The sequence below is a fragment of the Lynx rufus genome, unplaced genomic scaffold (assembly GCF_022079265.1).
Source record: "Lynx rufus isolate CCGP_SWC_20201006 ecotype Redwood Valley unplaced genomic scaffold, mLynRuf1.p SCAF_12, whole genome shotgun sequence".
Lineage (NCBI taxonomy): Eukaryota > Metazoa > Chordata > Mammalia > Carnivora > Felidae > Lynx > Lynx rufus.
The window spans coordinates 64,225,368-64,239,739 of NW_025814826.1; the positions used below are offsets into that span (position 1 = coordinate 64,225,368).

A 14,372-nucleotide genomic window follows, 5' to 3' on the forward strand; every position below is an offset into this window, starting at 1 on the left:
ACGCAGGGGATCCAGGACTGGGCGTGGGAGGCGCCCGGCCACTTTGCGTCCCCCGGGCTCCAGACTTAGTGCAGAAAGGGGGATGTGAGTCACTGTGGCCCCACCAGGCAAGAAAGAGGCGCCCCTTGGTGAGTTCCAAAAAGATGTGGCATTCAAATGCCTAAGACCTGTCCCAGGTGCGTCCGGTAGGATTCTGAGGACAAAGAACATGGCCATGGCCGTGGTAGGTGCAGAGCATTGGATTTGGTGTCAGAAAGTCTTGGGTTTAAGTCTTGTCTACAGCTCTTACCAGCTGTGTAACCGGGACCCAGGAAGCCCACATATACCTATGCTACAGGCTATTCACTCATCTACTCCATACTCATCCAAAATTTACACACGCACACATACACCATGCAAAGAAGCAAACTGCAAAGATAAAGTGTCGTGTAACAGATGTGCATTCTATCTACATGCTTATAGGTGCACAGACATTTTAAAATAAACACAAAATGCTATTATCAGTGGTTCCCTCTGGAGTCTAGTAGAGGTGGGGTGAAAAGAGAATCTTCTTTTAATTTGGATTCTATATGATTCCTTCTATCATTAGCATGGGTCACAACTGTGCCATTTCTGCACAGGACCTTATTTGGAAACAAAGTCACTGCAGATGTAATTAGTTTGATGAGGTCATGCTGGAGCAGGGTGGGTCTCAACCCAACACCACTAGTGTTCTTAGAAAAGGGGCACATTTGGACATCAAGACATGCCTGCAGGGACAATGCCATGTGAAGACGGAGGCAGAGATCAGGGTCATGTTGTACAAGCCAAGGAACAACAGAGCTTGCCAGGAAATCTCCAGAAGCTAAGTGAGGGGAACAGACCAGATTCTTCCTCACAGCCCTCAGAAGCAACCAAGCCTGTCCACATCTTGATCTTAGACTTCTAGCTTCTGGAATAGTAAGACAGGAAATTTCTTGGACATCTAGCCTCCAGAATTGTGAGACAATAAATTTGTTGTTGAAGCCACTGAATTTGTGGTTCTTTGCTACGACAGCCCCAGAAAACTAATACACAGATCATGCATCACACACTAGAATGACCTAAGGGAAGTCCTACAGGGCCCTGCCATGCCAGGAGGTCCCAGAAAATAGCCTAGGGTACATGTAGTAGGGCACTAGTGGGGCTTAGGGCAGTAGCTATTTCCAAATTCTAGGATATACTGCCATTTGTTTTTAACATTTATTCATCTCCTGAGAGAGAGAGCCAGACAGAGCATGAGCAGGGGAGGGGCAGAGAGAGAGAGCAAGACACAGAATCCAAAGCAGGCTCCAGGCTCCAAGCTGTCAGTACAGAGCCTGACACAGGGCTCGAACTCACAAACCATGAGATCATGACCTGAGCCGACGTCAGACACTTAACCAACTGAGCCACCCAGGCACCCCTATAATACTGTCAATTTTAAACAACACACAGGGCTGTACCAGGATGAGCCAACCAAATGTCACTCGGCTAACAGGCAAACATTGAGGAGAGTAACACTCACCGGTGGGCCCCTTAGTCCTGGGGGACCCTGTGGCCCTGTGGGTCCAGTGTCACCCTGGAACAGAGAGGGGTCACGTTATCACAAAGTGGATGCATGCAGATAATGGAGGCACAGTTTCAAATGTGGACCAAACTTCATCACGTTCCCCAAGAGACCCAACTTAGCTGTTCAGACCCTTCATCACCAATCTCCAGTGATTCCAAGCACGGACGAACTCATTGCATGTAGATGAGTAAATGCGTGAACCTGGCTTATTTATTTACTTGCTCAGACACCGTCCACCCGATCCCACAGCGATTTCTGCTAGCGCCATTTTGAACTAAGGGAGGCAGCCATTGAAGAGAAGCCATCTTGGACGTCTGTCCCTGACTCACTGGACGGTGACTGAACTCACTCCTGCCTCTGCTGCCACAGTAGGAAAAACGCTGCCCGTGCACACAGTGCCTTCCAGGGTGCAACGTGGTGGTGATCCACCACCTGGTCTTCCAAGCAGCCTCGTGGCGTGGCTGTCATTCTCTGCCATGTTATGAATGAAAACACAGAAGCTCGGCCATGCTCCCTACCGAGCAGACTCAAACACTCTAGAAAATGGAGCTCTAAAACGAAGAGAGTCCTACAGTTGAGAAGGAGGGAGAAAGCACTTGCCCCCTGGTCTGGCGTCCTAGGCTCCCGTCCCAGCTGCTCCCTGACCTGCCAGGGGAGCTAAGCTCAGCCACACTCCTGCCTGGGGAGCTCCTTCCATGCAACTGGCTATAAGTTGTACTGAGAGGGAATGGATTTTCAAGCTGCTCTTTGGCCTTGAGAGGTGCCTCTGGGGTCAGGGCTTGGGAGAGGGCCCCGCCCGGGGTCAATGCAGCTGTTCTGCTTTTAGCTGCACGACAGGGTGCTGCTCACACTAGACTGGCTTTGTAAAGCCAGTTCTGCTCCTGAGGAGAAACACGGGAGCCTGGCTGGTCCTCTAAGGCCCTTCTAGCTCTATGATCTCATGGAACAGGTCAGTCAAGAAGACAACGCACATCAAGAGCCATGGGCGGGGTGCACTTCCCCAGGATTTAAATGCAGATCCTGACGGATATAAAGGGTGGGCATGAGACCCCCTTGGACCTCTTGGACCCCTTGGACATGGACCCTGTGCCCATGCTCCTGAGCAAATAACCACTCCCAGGAGGCCAAGTTGCAGCCACACACGTCAGACCTCCCACGTGTCACATATGAGGTCTGGTCCCCCAGGGGCACGCAGAGCTGACAGATCCCACCCAGGCAGCCTGTGCGACCACCAGTCAGTCCCTGGACCTCTCTGGGTCTCAGGTTTTCTATCTGTAGGACTAGGGTAAAAGATATCTTGCCCTGCCCTGATCCCAAGATCAAAAAGTCCATGAGAAGGGCGCCTGGGTGGCTCAGTTGGCTGAGTGTCCGACTTTGGCTCAGGTCATGATCTTGAGGTTCATGAGTTCGAGCCCCGCGTCGGGCTCTGTGCTGGCAGCTCAGAGTCTGGAGCCTGCTTCGGATTCTGTGCCTCCCTCTCTCTCTGCCCCTTCCCCGTTCGCACTCTGTCTCTCTAAAAAATAAATAAACATTAAAAAAAAATTTAAATGCCACACAGCACATGTTAGTGGTGGCCATGATGGTGGGTTCATTAGACTGCGGGGCAGCCGGGCTGGAGAGATAATCTGGGAGATACTGAAATTCAAGCCCATGTGAGGCCGGACCCAAAATGCCACCACTGATACTAACAGGCACGAAAGATCGATTCAGCAAAGCCTCCTTAGCTACGGGGCGGCACAGGCCCCAACTGTTGAGGCTGGAAACCCAGACCCCAGGGCCTCCTCAGGACTCCAAGGAGGACCCCAGGGGCCGGCAGGTGAGAGACATCACTGGACAGTTTCAAGCACCTGCCTATGCAAACCTCCACAGGCACCAACCTCCAGAGCCCTCAGGGATGCACACTTTCCACTCTCTCTACCCCTTCCACAGGCCCAGCCGGGCCCCACAGGACACCCACACTCACATCTTTTCCTGGCGACCCTTCCCGGCCAGGGGGCCCCATGGCACCAGGCTCTCCCTAGAAGGGGGAAGTGGAAACAAAATACCCACGTTAGGGAAGAGAATGCAGAATGCCAGCGCCTGGTCTCCGTGCACCTGGGCGGCGGAAAGACCCAGAAGCACAGCCCACCAGAGAGAGCCCCACTGAGTCCTGGCCGAAGCCGGGGTCTGCAGTGCCCGCACGGCCAGCTGCAAGGGCCTGGGCCCCACTGTGCCTCTTTAAGCCACAGGCAAAACCGAGCCCAAGGGCCAGGCACACCGGCGGGGAACTCTGCCTCTTCAGTGGCTGACCCATTGGACACCTCGGCTTTCCTGTCCCTAAATGGAGCACGGCTGGGGGTCTGACCAGCCTTCCAGGTTCCTTCTGTTTGGGGCATCCGAAGGAGAGGGAAGAACGCTAGCCCTGGGCCCCCTGCATGGCTTGCGGGCAGCACAACCCACAGAGGCCTCCTGATTCCGGGCTGATTTGGTCCCATCGGTTGTACCTCAATGTCTGGCCCCCAGAAGGAACGTTTAGAAAAACCAGACCAAGACCGGGCATGGCACTTCCCACGATGCCCGCTGTCCTCTCTCGGGCGACCAGCTGCCGTGCTGGCCTGCGGGGCCAGGAGCCCTCAGTCTAGAAGCACCAGCTCACGTCCACCTGGGCTGGCTGCCAAGGCTAGACGTCCACTTACCCGGGGGCCTGGTGCACCAGAGTCGCCTGTGTGTCCCTTGAAGCCCTGGAAGAAAGAGGAGTTAGTCCACCAAAGGGCAGGCTGAACAGGCAAGAGGGGGCAGGCACCTGGGGTGACAGGTGTGCCCCCTCTCACCGTGGTTCACCTGACGCCTCACATTCTAGACCCCAGGCAGAGGCTAGGCCCTTGATGCTGGGTGACGGGGTGACTCTGCACCATGGCTAGAGCTGCAAGGCTGGTTCCTACAAATGCTCCAGCGAGTCAGGGTGTCGCCCCATGTCCTCCTGAGCATCATCGTCCTGATGTTCCCCCGTCTGGCTTGCACCCCCAGTGCCTGGCCCCTGGAGTAGGTGTTTCCCTGCCTTCACTCTACAGGTGGGTCTCAGGGCACCTCCCTCATTCCTGCAGCTGTGGCCAGCCCCCCCCAACAGCCTTGTCCTGGGCCACAGCGCTGGGCTCTCCCTGCACAGAGATCACCTGATGCACCGCTACAGAGCGTCAAGCCCTACGAGCAAAGCGGAAGCCGTTAGCAGGGCTGACACCATCATTTCTAACAGCCAGACCAGCCTGTTGTGTAACAACCCCATTACATGTGTGAGGACGCCGAGGCTCGAGAGAGAAAACACCTGCCCAAAGTCCCAGGATCAGAAAATAATCTGATTCAGATCCAGGTCTGCCCAGACCCGAGGCCCTCCCGCTGTCCCTGCTGTGCACACTCTTCTGACCGCTGGGTTGACGTCTCACCAGCTCTGGTCTCGGGGCGCTTTCCCTACCTGCTGACACCCAGGTGGCACGGTCCCCGCCTGAGGGGCGCCTGCCCACCTGGCCACCTCACCGTGCCACGTCCCAGGCTCTGTGTCCTCTGCAGGCTGCACACTAGGCACTCCCTTCCTGCTCCAGGCCCGTGCACACATGTCCTCTCTTCCCGGCGGATCCCTTCCTCATCGGGACACTCCTCCTGGCTGGAGGCCTCCTCCCTACCAGCCTCCTGTCTCCAGCCCCATCTCCCTCAGACCTCACGCGCTCACTCTCCGAGGCCCTCCTCGTACCTTTGTCACCGGGCATCCCGGCCAGAGCACCGCTCTGAGCCCCTGCAGCACCCAGTGCCCCCGGCCAGCCGGTCCCCAGCCGGCGGCTGGCACAGAGCGACGGACCTGTGTGAGCAGAGCCCGTGCACGCAGCTCAGACGGTAGCAGAGGAGAAGAGGGAGGAAATCCCTCCCCGTGGAGCCCCTGCCACATCCTGTCACTGCAGTGTAACGGCAGGCCTGGGAGATGGCTCGTCTTTCCCCCGTTTTACATAAGAAGCAGCAGGCTCAGGCCTGTCCGTCACAGGTAGAAGCGGGAGAGCCATGACCCAAGCCCAGGTCTGTCTGACCGCAGAGCACGCCCTCCCCACTGTCACCCTCAGCTCCGGGAGGCAGCAGTTTGTGGCCAAACCAGGCCGTCCAGAGCCAAGGCCAATGTCTCCTGGCTGACCCCACCATGCTCTCCTCTCACCTTATCCCCTGATTTTACCTCCTGGTTCCAAAAAGCGAATGAAGACCCGGCTGGGGAGAAGGCCACCACAGGGCCTGGCCGTCCGAAAAGAGAGACCACCTAGCGGCCTCTCCGATGTGGTGGCTGTTACCCTGGGAACATGTTCTTTACCCTGCTTCTCCAGATTTGGGTGGTAAGAATGTGTGACCTCACCTGCCTCTGGGAGAGGGGGCTCTGGGGAAGGCTTCCAGAGCAGCAGGTGGTGTGGGGACAGGTGCAAGCTCTCAGGCTCCAGGAGATGCAGGGGACGCAGGGGACGCAGGGGCCGGGAGCCTGGCCAGGTGGGTTTCACATCCCTGCTAAGCCGCTGGCCACGTGGCTCCCCCTCTGAGCCTCAGGGGCCTCGGCTATCCCTGGGGAGGTGACCCCTGTCTGTGGGGTTGTGGTGAGGATTAGACGAGGTGCCGCCACCAGAGCCGGGCTGTCACTCGGTGACCAGCCAGGAAGCGTCAGTGACTGAGGCAGAGGACAAAAAGGAAGCTGGCTCAGATCAACCACTGTACCTCGGAGAAGTCAGCTCAGCCCTCGGGAGTCCTAACATCACCTACAAAATGAGAAGACTGAAAGCACCTGCCAGGCATAGATAGCTTTGCAGAATTAATCTATGGAAAGGGGCTTCATGGACCCTTAAGGCCGACTTTGGAATCAGGTCTGGAAGGAACCATGGAATAGAACCACTTGGGAGCCGGGGGTCTCGGCTACTCTACTTCTCTTCAGTGGGACTCAGTTTCCACGTCTGTAAAATGGCGACAGAACTCACTTTGGCCGAGTTGCTGCCGGCACCGCCTAAGAGATAAACAAGTGTTCTCTGCTGTTCAACACAGGCCAGTTCTCTTTCCCTGGAGAGGGTCAGGGCCTGCCTGGGCCCCAGCACCTTCCTCGAAGACACTAGAATCCCAAATCCAGCCATCCCAGAGCTGGGGCCCCTGGTACGCTCTCTTCCCATATAATTATGGACAAAAATCAATGGAGGGAGCCTCACCGCGGGGCCAGGCGTGTGGCTGGGAATTTCACATGCTTCATTACATGCTCACAACCACCCTACAGAACTGGGAGATATTCTGATCTCCATTTCATAGAAGAAGACACAAAAGTCCAGAGAGGTCTCCTGATGAAAGTTAGTAAGTGACAAGGTGAAAGCTGAACCCACATTTGTCCATCTTAGAGGCCGTGTGGTTCTTCAAAGCCTTGCTCTCTGACTTATGCTGTGCCAGCCAGAGAATGTGGGTCTCTAACCCCTGTGCCTACACTGAGGTAGGATTCCTTGCAAGTCTCAACTGAGAAATGCGTCTTGCCCCAACACGGGTCCCAGCAAATGGATCCCCTTGGCTAAAAGGAAGACCTTCTCCTCCAATAAGCCAGGAACCACCTTTAAAAAAAAAAGCCAACACTAACTCTGTGTTTTAATTCCACCATAGGAAGTAATATTCCCCATCCTTAGATTTTGTTCTCCTAAAGGACAATCAGGTGAAAAGCAAGGAGATTTAGGAAAAAGGAAATTGCTTTTTGTGTTCCAGTTCCTTCTTATTGAATACTAGCCAGGTGAGTTATTGATTTTAACAGAAAAACACATTAAGGAAATAGAAGTAGCATTTTGATCTCTTACTTCTTGCCAGATAATTGGATTTTAGGAATTTTATTAAAAATAATGTTTTTTTCCTAAAAATAAATTTATGGAATTGTGTAAACAATTTTGAAATTATGAAGAAGTGAAACATTTAGCCAAAAAAAAAAATAACCCCCAAATACAGAGTTAATTTTTATAGAAAAATTATCTATGTATGTTTACATGTATAATAGCTTGACAGCTAGACATAGATTGATATATAAATATAAACGTCAGAATTCATACTTAAAATAAAAGTCAGAATTCATACAGAATTCATACCTACATCCCCAAGATCTGGAAAGAATGTACAAAAATGTGAACACAGCTTTACCTCTGTGTCATAGAATTACAAGTAACTCTATCTTACTCTCTAAAACATTACTTTTCTTATTCTTTTTGTATTAGTACCATCATTGTCATTGTCACACAAGGAGAATGGGTTACTTTCGTAATTGGGGAAAAAACCTTTAGCCATGGAAAGTGTTCAAAATTAAGACTCCTTTTTAGGTTCTATCATCCAGAGAAATCCCATTAAAATGATCGTAAACAGGTTAAGAACAAAGAAAACTTAGAACAACATGGCAACAATGGTTGTCATCTGGAAAATAAATCCTACAGCCATGCATACATGAAAGAACTGAATTTATTACGTAGGAGCACCAGGGCCTTGGAAGAGAGGTACTTCTGGAAATCCAGAGTGGGCGGGCTCAGCACAGGAGCCGGGCGGCTGAGGCTGCATTGTACTATGGACAACAAGCATGCACGTGCACGCATGCACACACACATACACACACACAGCGCGCACACACACACAGCACGCACGCACACACACACGGGCACTTACAGGCAGGCCGCGGGCTCCCTCTGGTCCTGGTAGACCCGGGTCTCCAGTTTTGCCCTGAGAGTAAAGAAGAGAAGAGCCTGGGGACACCACGATAAGGAGCTTCCCTCCCGGCCACCTGGGCTTCACGGCGTTAGGTTTCCAGCGGCCAGTCTCTCACCCCTGCCAACCCTCCTTCCCGGCACGGTATTCCACCTCAGTCCGTACCAATCCCCCCCCCACGTGTCCAGGCTACACGCTCCTGGATTTTCCCTGGACTGTACTGGTTACACAGGGTGTCATCTCCGAAGCCACTGTTCCTAGCGGCCCCTGGTCGTTCTCAAAAGTGCTCTGCTCTGGATGCAAAACGCTGCAGACACCCGAGTTCTCAAAGACTCTGTGCTCACTCACCGAACCACTTCAAGGCAGCTATCAACTGCTGCACGTCACACTTGGGGACACTGAGGCTCAGAGAAGCCATAGCTTTACTGAGCTCATCAACGGCAAAGCCAGACTGAACCCCGCTGCGTGCGACATCCCCGAAGGCTGGTCATCTCAGCCGGCAGCTGCCTCGGACAGGAAGGTCTGCCATTCACCCCTCCTTTTCCCTGGCCCAGCTTCTCTTTACTACAAGAAGTTGTGGGGACACCCGGGCCATTCAAACTCTTCACCACCAGCAGCCTGGCATTGCCCTGGGCACAACTAGCCACAAATAACAGGCAACGAGAGACTGGGAGCTGAAGTCCAGGTGACGTGGTTGGGGTGGGGTGTGTGGAGGGGCAGGGAGCCGGTGAGAGGGCACATCCCACTGATGGGGGGGTGGGGCAGCATCTGATCCCGCCTTCGCTGAGACAGAAGGAGATGCCCTTCCCCCACATTCCCCTCCTTTTCACAGCCTGGAGACCTTGAGGATCTGATGGGGCCCATTAGTGGGGAAGGAGAGTGAGGCGCATCTGTGGATTTGGAGGGAAAATCCTGGAGAGGAGGGGGTGGGGCAGGTTTGTGTGACTGATTCGAGTCCAGCCGTGTGATCTCGATCTTCCCTTCCCTGGACCTGTTCTCAGTTGCAAACTCAGCACAACCCCCCCCCCCCCAACCAGGGCTTTACGACCGCGGGTACACGGTCCTAGCCTGGCTCCCACACCTGCTGCCCTCAGGTGACATGGCCATCACTGGTCCGAGCATAACAGTCAGCAACTCCTGGGGGCCTTCCACGTGCCAGACACAAACTGAGTGCCTCACGTGTTCTGGCAGTGAGGCCTCACTGCAACCCGTTGAGGGAAGCATGAGCGCTTTCCATCGGCCCAAACACTGAGGCACAGAGAGGTTAAGTGATCTGTTCAAGGTCACACAGCTGGGGTTCTAATCCAGGTATTTTGGCTCCAGAGTCTCTGTACATCATTATGCGCTAGAATTATCACTCAAATACCTCCTAATAAAGATGACACAACAGGCAACTCAAAAAGCTGCCTAGCTACATATCTATCCATCCATCATCTACCCATCTGTCTATCTGCCGTCTGTCTGTCCATCCATGTCCCTAACATATAAGAACATAAGCTATCTAACCAATCTATCCATCTATCTACATATCTATCCATCCATCATCTACCCATCTGTCTATCTGCCGCCTGTCTGTCCATCCATGTCCCTAACATATAAGAACATAAGCTATCTAACCAATCTATCCATCTATCTACATATCTATCCATCCATCATCTACCCATCTGTCTATCTGCCGTCTGTCTGTCCATCCATGTCCCTAACATATAAGAACATAAGCTATCTAACCAATCTATCCATCTATCTACATATCTATCCATCCATCATCTACCCATCTGTCTATCTACTATCTGTCTATCTGTCCACCCATGTCCCTAACACATAGGAGCCTGAAAAAATACACCGAGTGTAGCAAATGCTGCTGCTTTCCAACCACATCCGCTTGGCTCCCCGAGGGGGGGCGCCCATCATTGGTAAGCAGTCCCTGCTCAGGCTGAGAGCTGTGTGCAGAACGGCCTTCGGGCATGCCTGACATTGAGGTGTGGAAGTTAATGTGTTCGTTAATGCCTCCCGGAGCAATCCTCAATTTAAAAAGGCTTGAAATCGACAGACGGATGGATGGACTGGCTGGCAGGGCTGGGGGCACGGATTCCAAGTGAGCTCCTCACAAATTCTCAGAGGGTCTCCAGTGACACTGGCCTGGCTGACCCCTGGAGGGGCTCACTCCCTAGCCTGATGTCGGTGGCTTTCCCCATGGGGATCTTTCCCAGTCTCATTTCCTCATGCCCTCGGTGTTTCCTAGGAGCACTTCCCAAACGCCCCGCCTGCCGTAAATCCTTGTCTCTGGATCTGCTTTTATGGGATCCTGTGCCGCTCATTCCCAGGCCAATTTCTCAGGCCGCTCAGAGAGAGAAGGCGTCACAAAGGCCACACACTGAGCTTCCGGAGTGAGCGCCTGGCACACTCTGGAAGGCTCCCAGTTGGGAGTTGCTAAGCCCCCACTCCCTGCCTCCTCAAGGACTGACTTACCCACCGCATGCCCAGAACAGACTTGGTCTCGTACTGGTCTAGGCCCAGGGCCTGACACAGGCCTAACTGGAAGAGGCAATCCATAAACACACTGGATGCAGACCGAGGCCTGACAACTCTCAGAATAACATACGTGCAGAAAAGTTGACTTTCTGGGGCACCTGGGTGGCTCAGTCGGTTGAGCGTCCGACTTCGGCTCAGGTCATGATCTCACAGCTCATGAGTTCGAGCCCCGCATTGGGCTCTGTGCTGACAGCTCAGAGCCTGGAGCCTGCTTCGGATTCTGTGTCTCCCTCTCTCTCTGCCCCTCCTCCCCCTCATTCTCGGTCTCTCTCTTTCTCAAAAATAAATAAACATAAAAAAAAAAAAAGTTGACTTTCTGTCCTGCAGCACTGAACTCGGGAGTCAGCCTCTGGAGGGTGAGTCCCAGAAGCTTCATTCACCAGCCGTGTGACCTTGGCCACCCTGCTTAACCTCTCTGTGCCTCAGTTTCCTCATCTGGGGCAATAATAACGCCACACCCCATGGGGATCTTCTGGGGGTCACAGTGGAAAAGGTAACAAAGCATCTGTGCCGCAGCGCAAGCCGGGCACATAGTGACGGTCTCCATTCTCCCCTCCCACAGTCTCACCCCGCTAACTGCCACGTGCCCTCCACGGGCTGCTCTGCTGGGCATCAGCCTTCGGCAGCTTCGGCGGCTTGGCAGGGGCCTTTTGTTTATTTACACTGCTTGCTGCCCTAAGCGCTTTCTTTTCCTCTCAGCAGTGAATTCTGGTTCCGGCATCCGGCAAGCAGTGAAAAATGATGAAGAAGGTGCTTCCCGCAACTCGCGTAAGATGCAGAAGTCGTAACAGTTTATGACCAAATTAAATGGAATTGGAAACCTCGCTGTAGAAATTTCTGTGTAGTCCCCCTTAGTGGCTCTAAGGGTTCTGCAGCTCTGACCTCAGCAGGACTTAAAACCAGGGCGGCTGGGGAAGACTGACGTCCTGACGTCATTACCAGTGAGATGAGCTGGTGCCTTCCGCCGATGGCTGATGTCTCACCTCGCTTGGTTGTCCAGCGATTCTGGCCAAGTTGCCATGCGTCTTAGAGAAGGCTCACGGCAGTGTCTGGAGAATACCTTCCTCGGGGCTGCGTAATATACTAGCAGGGGCACGCCATCATTGACGCTCTGCCATGGGTGGGCGTGTGGAGGGCTGGGTCTTGAGGCCCAGACAACACCTTCCAGCTCCCCCTCAGTACTGAGGCCATGGAAAGGATCTGGGGAGACAAACGTGCTGGCCCCACGGGCCCTGACCCACGGGCAAGAGAAGCAGGCAACTGTGCAGGACCACAGTGAGGCCACAGATACGGGTCGGCAGAACCCCCTGCCCACTTTTTGTTCCAGCCAACTGCCGCTGGGCACAGAGACTCCCTCCCAAGCACTCGGTCTGTTTCACTGTGTGTCCTGGGCAGGTGACGTTAGAGAAAAAGAAAAGGGGAAAAAACAAAACCTACAACTCTAGACCAAAGCTGAAGAAAGGGCGAACTCCCTTCACCTGGAGCTAGCCAGAACGCTCAGGTTTTCGGTGGGGATAACAGGCTCCAGGGTATCAGGCTTCTACTCCAGCCGGCGTCTACCTGCCCCAGCTCCCCTCCCGTGTCAACAGGACTGAGGCTGAAGGGGGCAGTAAAAAAAAAAAAAAAAAAATGCAGAGGCCAGGCCGAAGTCCCAGGCTCAAGTTCTGATTCTATCACCAGCCCATCATATGACTTCGGGCCCATCACCGGACCTCCCTGAGACTCCATTTTCTCAGCTATAAAATGGGGACAGCAGCATGCACCCTGTAAGGTTGTCAGGAGAAATATATGAAGTAACACAGAGAAAGTGACTCCTGCTGCACCTGTGTCACAGTAGCTCGTCCACAAAGAGCAGCTGTTAACGGAGACATTACTAATTTGGTGCATAAAATGGTAAAAAATTGAGAGTCCCTTACCGGCTCCCCGGGGGGACCTGGTTTTCCATCTCTGCCCTCTTTGCCTTCTTCTCCCTGCAAGAGAAATCCAATTGGTACTGGAGGTGCCGGGAGGGAAGACACAGGCTGCGTTCGGGACACACGCCTAGTGCCGGGCTACAGCCACACTGAACAGCTAAGGGGCCACTTGAACACACAGAACTGGTTTGACTTCCTGGTTTCTTCCCAACACCACAATTCTGGCTGGGATCTCCGATCCACAGCGCCTGGCACAGAGCGGAAAGGCAAAAACTTGCAATGGCATCATTCTTGGTTCTGTTCATCTGCAGAAGCCCCTAGTAGGCATGTCATGAAGACAACCTTGGGACACCAGAGCATCATGTCTGGGCCTCCGGGATTGAATGCAGCAAGGAGTGGGCAAGGATGCAGCTTCTTTTTAAAATTTTTTTTTTCAACGTTTATTTATTTTTGGGACAGAGAGAGACAGAGCATGAACGGGGGAGGGGCAGAGAGAGAGGGAGACACAGAATCGGAAACAGGCTCCAGGCTCCGAGCCATCAGCCCAGAGCCCGACGCGGGGCTCGAACTCACGGACCGCGAGATCGTGACCTGGCTGAAGTCGGACGCTTAACCGACTGCGCCACCCAGGCGCCCCAAGGATGCAGCTTCTGATGGAGACACTGGGGACACTGGACAGATACAGGGCAGCACGGGACACACAGGGGCTCAGGGAGCCAACACAGATTACGTGTGGGTTACGAACAGCTTTGAACACTTGGCGTTTCTCTCCGTGAGATCCAGCTGGGATTCCCTCCCCATGGCCAGCCTCCTTGCCCTAAGGAGGTCACTAGAAGCCTCAGGTTTCCCTAAGAGACCGTTATTCAAGTTTCTGCAAACGGGAAAGAGAATTCTGTACAATGACGATGACATCACACAGACTTAGGTTCCAATCCTGGGCCACCTGGACTGGGGGTGAGCGTGGGGGTCTGGGGAAGGAAAGCAACCAGGCAGCAGGGCAGAAGGGAAACTGAGTCAACCCAGGCAAGGTCTGAATCCTTCTTGCACTACTAGGCACCTGATCTTGGGCAAATTATTGATATCCTCAGCCCCTCAGTGCCCTGCTCCTAAAAAGAGATGGCAAGTGTGCTCCACAGAGTTACCAGGCGGTCAGAACGGAAGCTCCTGCCCGCGAGGCAGAACTAACCCAGCATCGACAGGTGGCTCCAGCACCGGGGCTGTCTCTGCTGCTGTAGGCATTCAGGACACCGGGCATCGTTCCTCATCAGTGCCTTCAACATCAGTGGCCTGGCACCTTGGGAAGCGACCGTGGACTGGAATCTAAGTTTCGTGGCCATCCAGGGCGCTGGTCCAATGCTCAACGGACACCCATAACCCTTTCCGAATGCTGCTCCTGGCATAACCATGTTAACCAGGGAAACCAGCGGGGCTGCTGTGGAAGCCGGGCCATACTGGTCCTCTTTTCAATCAAGAGTTTTCCAGAAAGCACTTTTCTCCATGCATGCAGCAGCGGGGGGAGGTCAAGAGACGCGTGCGTGGGAGAGGAAGCCAATCACAGGAGGAAGCGCGGCCAGGCGGGAGACCTGTAGACTCTGGCTGGAGACCCCGAGGACCCCCCGGGGGCAAAGGCATGATGTGTGGGAGCAGCACGA

The 14,372-nt window shown here is 53.8% G+C and overlaps 1 protein-coding gene across 1 annotated transcript in view; it reads right to left on the reverse strand.

Moving 5' to 3' along the window:
• The window catches only part of COL22A1 (collagen type XXII alpha 1 chain), a 260,858-nt gene that overhangs the window by 22,390 nt on the left and 224,096 nt on the right, over positions 1-14,372 (reverse strand). Inside the window, exons 51-55 of the mRNA XM_047074226.1 lie at positions 12,724-12,777; positions 8,237-8,290; positions 4,246-4,290; positions 3,534-3,587; positions 1,526-1,579 (exon numbers count right to left, since the gene is read on the reverse strand). Coding sequence (XP_046930182.1) covers positions 1,526-1,579; positions 3,534-3,587; positions 4,246-4,290; positions 8,237-8,290; positions 12,724-12,777 — 261 coding nt within the window. The remainder of the gene's footprint in view (positions 1-1,525; positions 1,580-3,533; positions 3,588-4,245; positions 4,291-8,236; positions 8,291-12,723; positions 12,778-14,372) is intronic.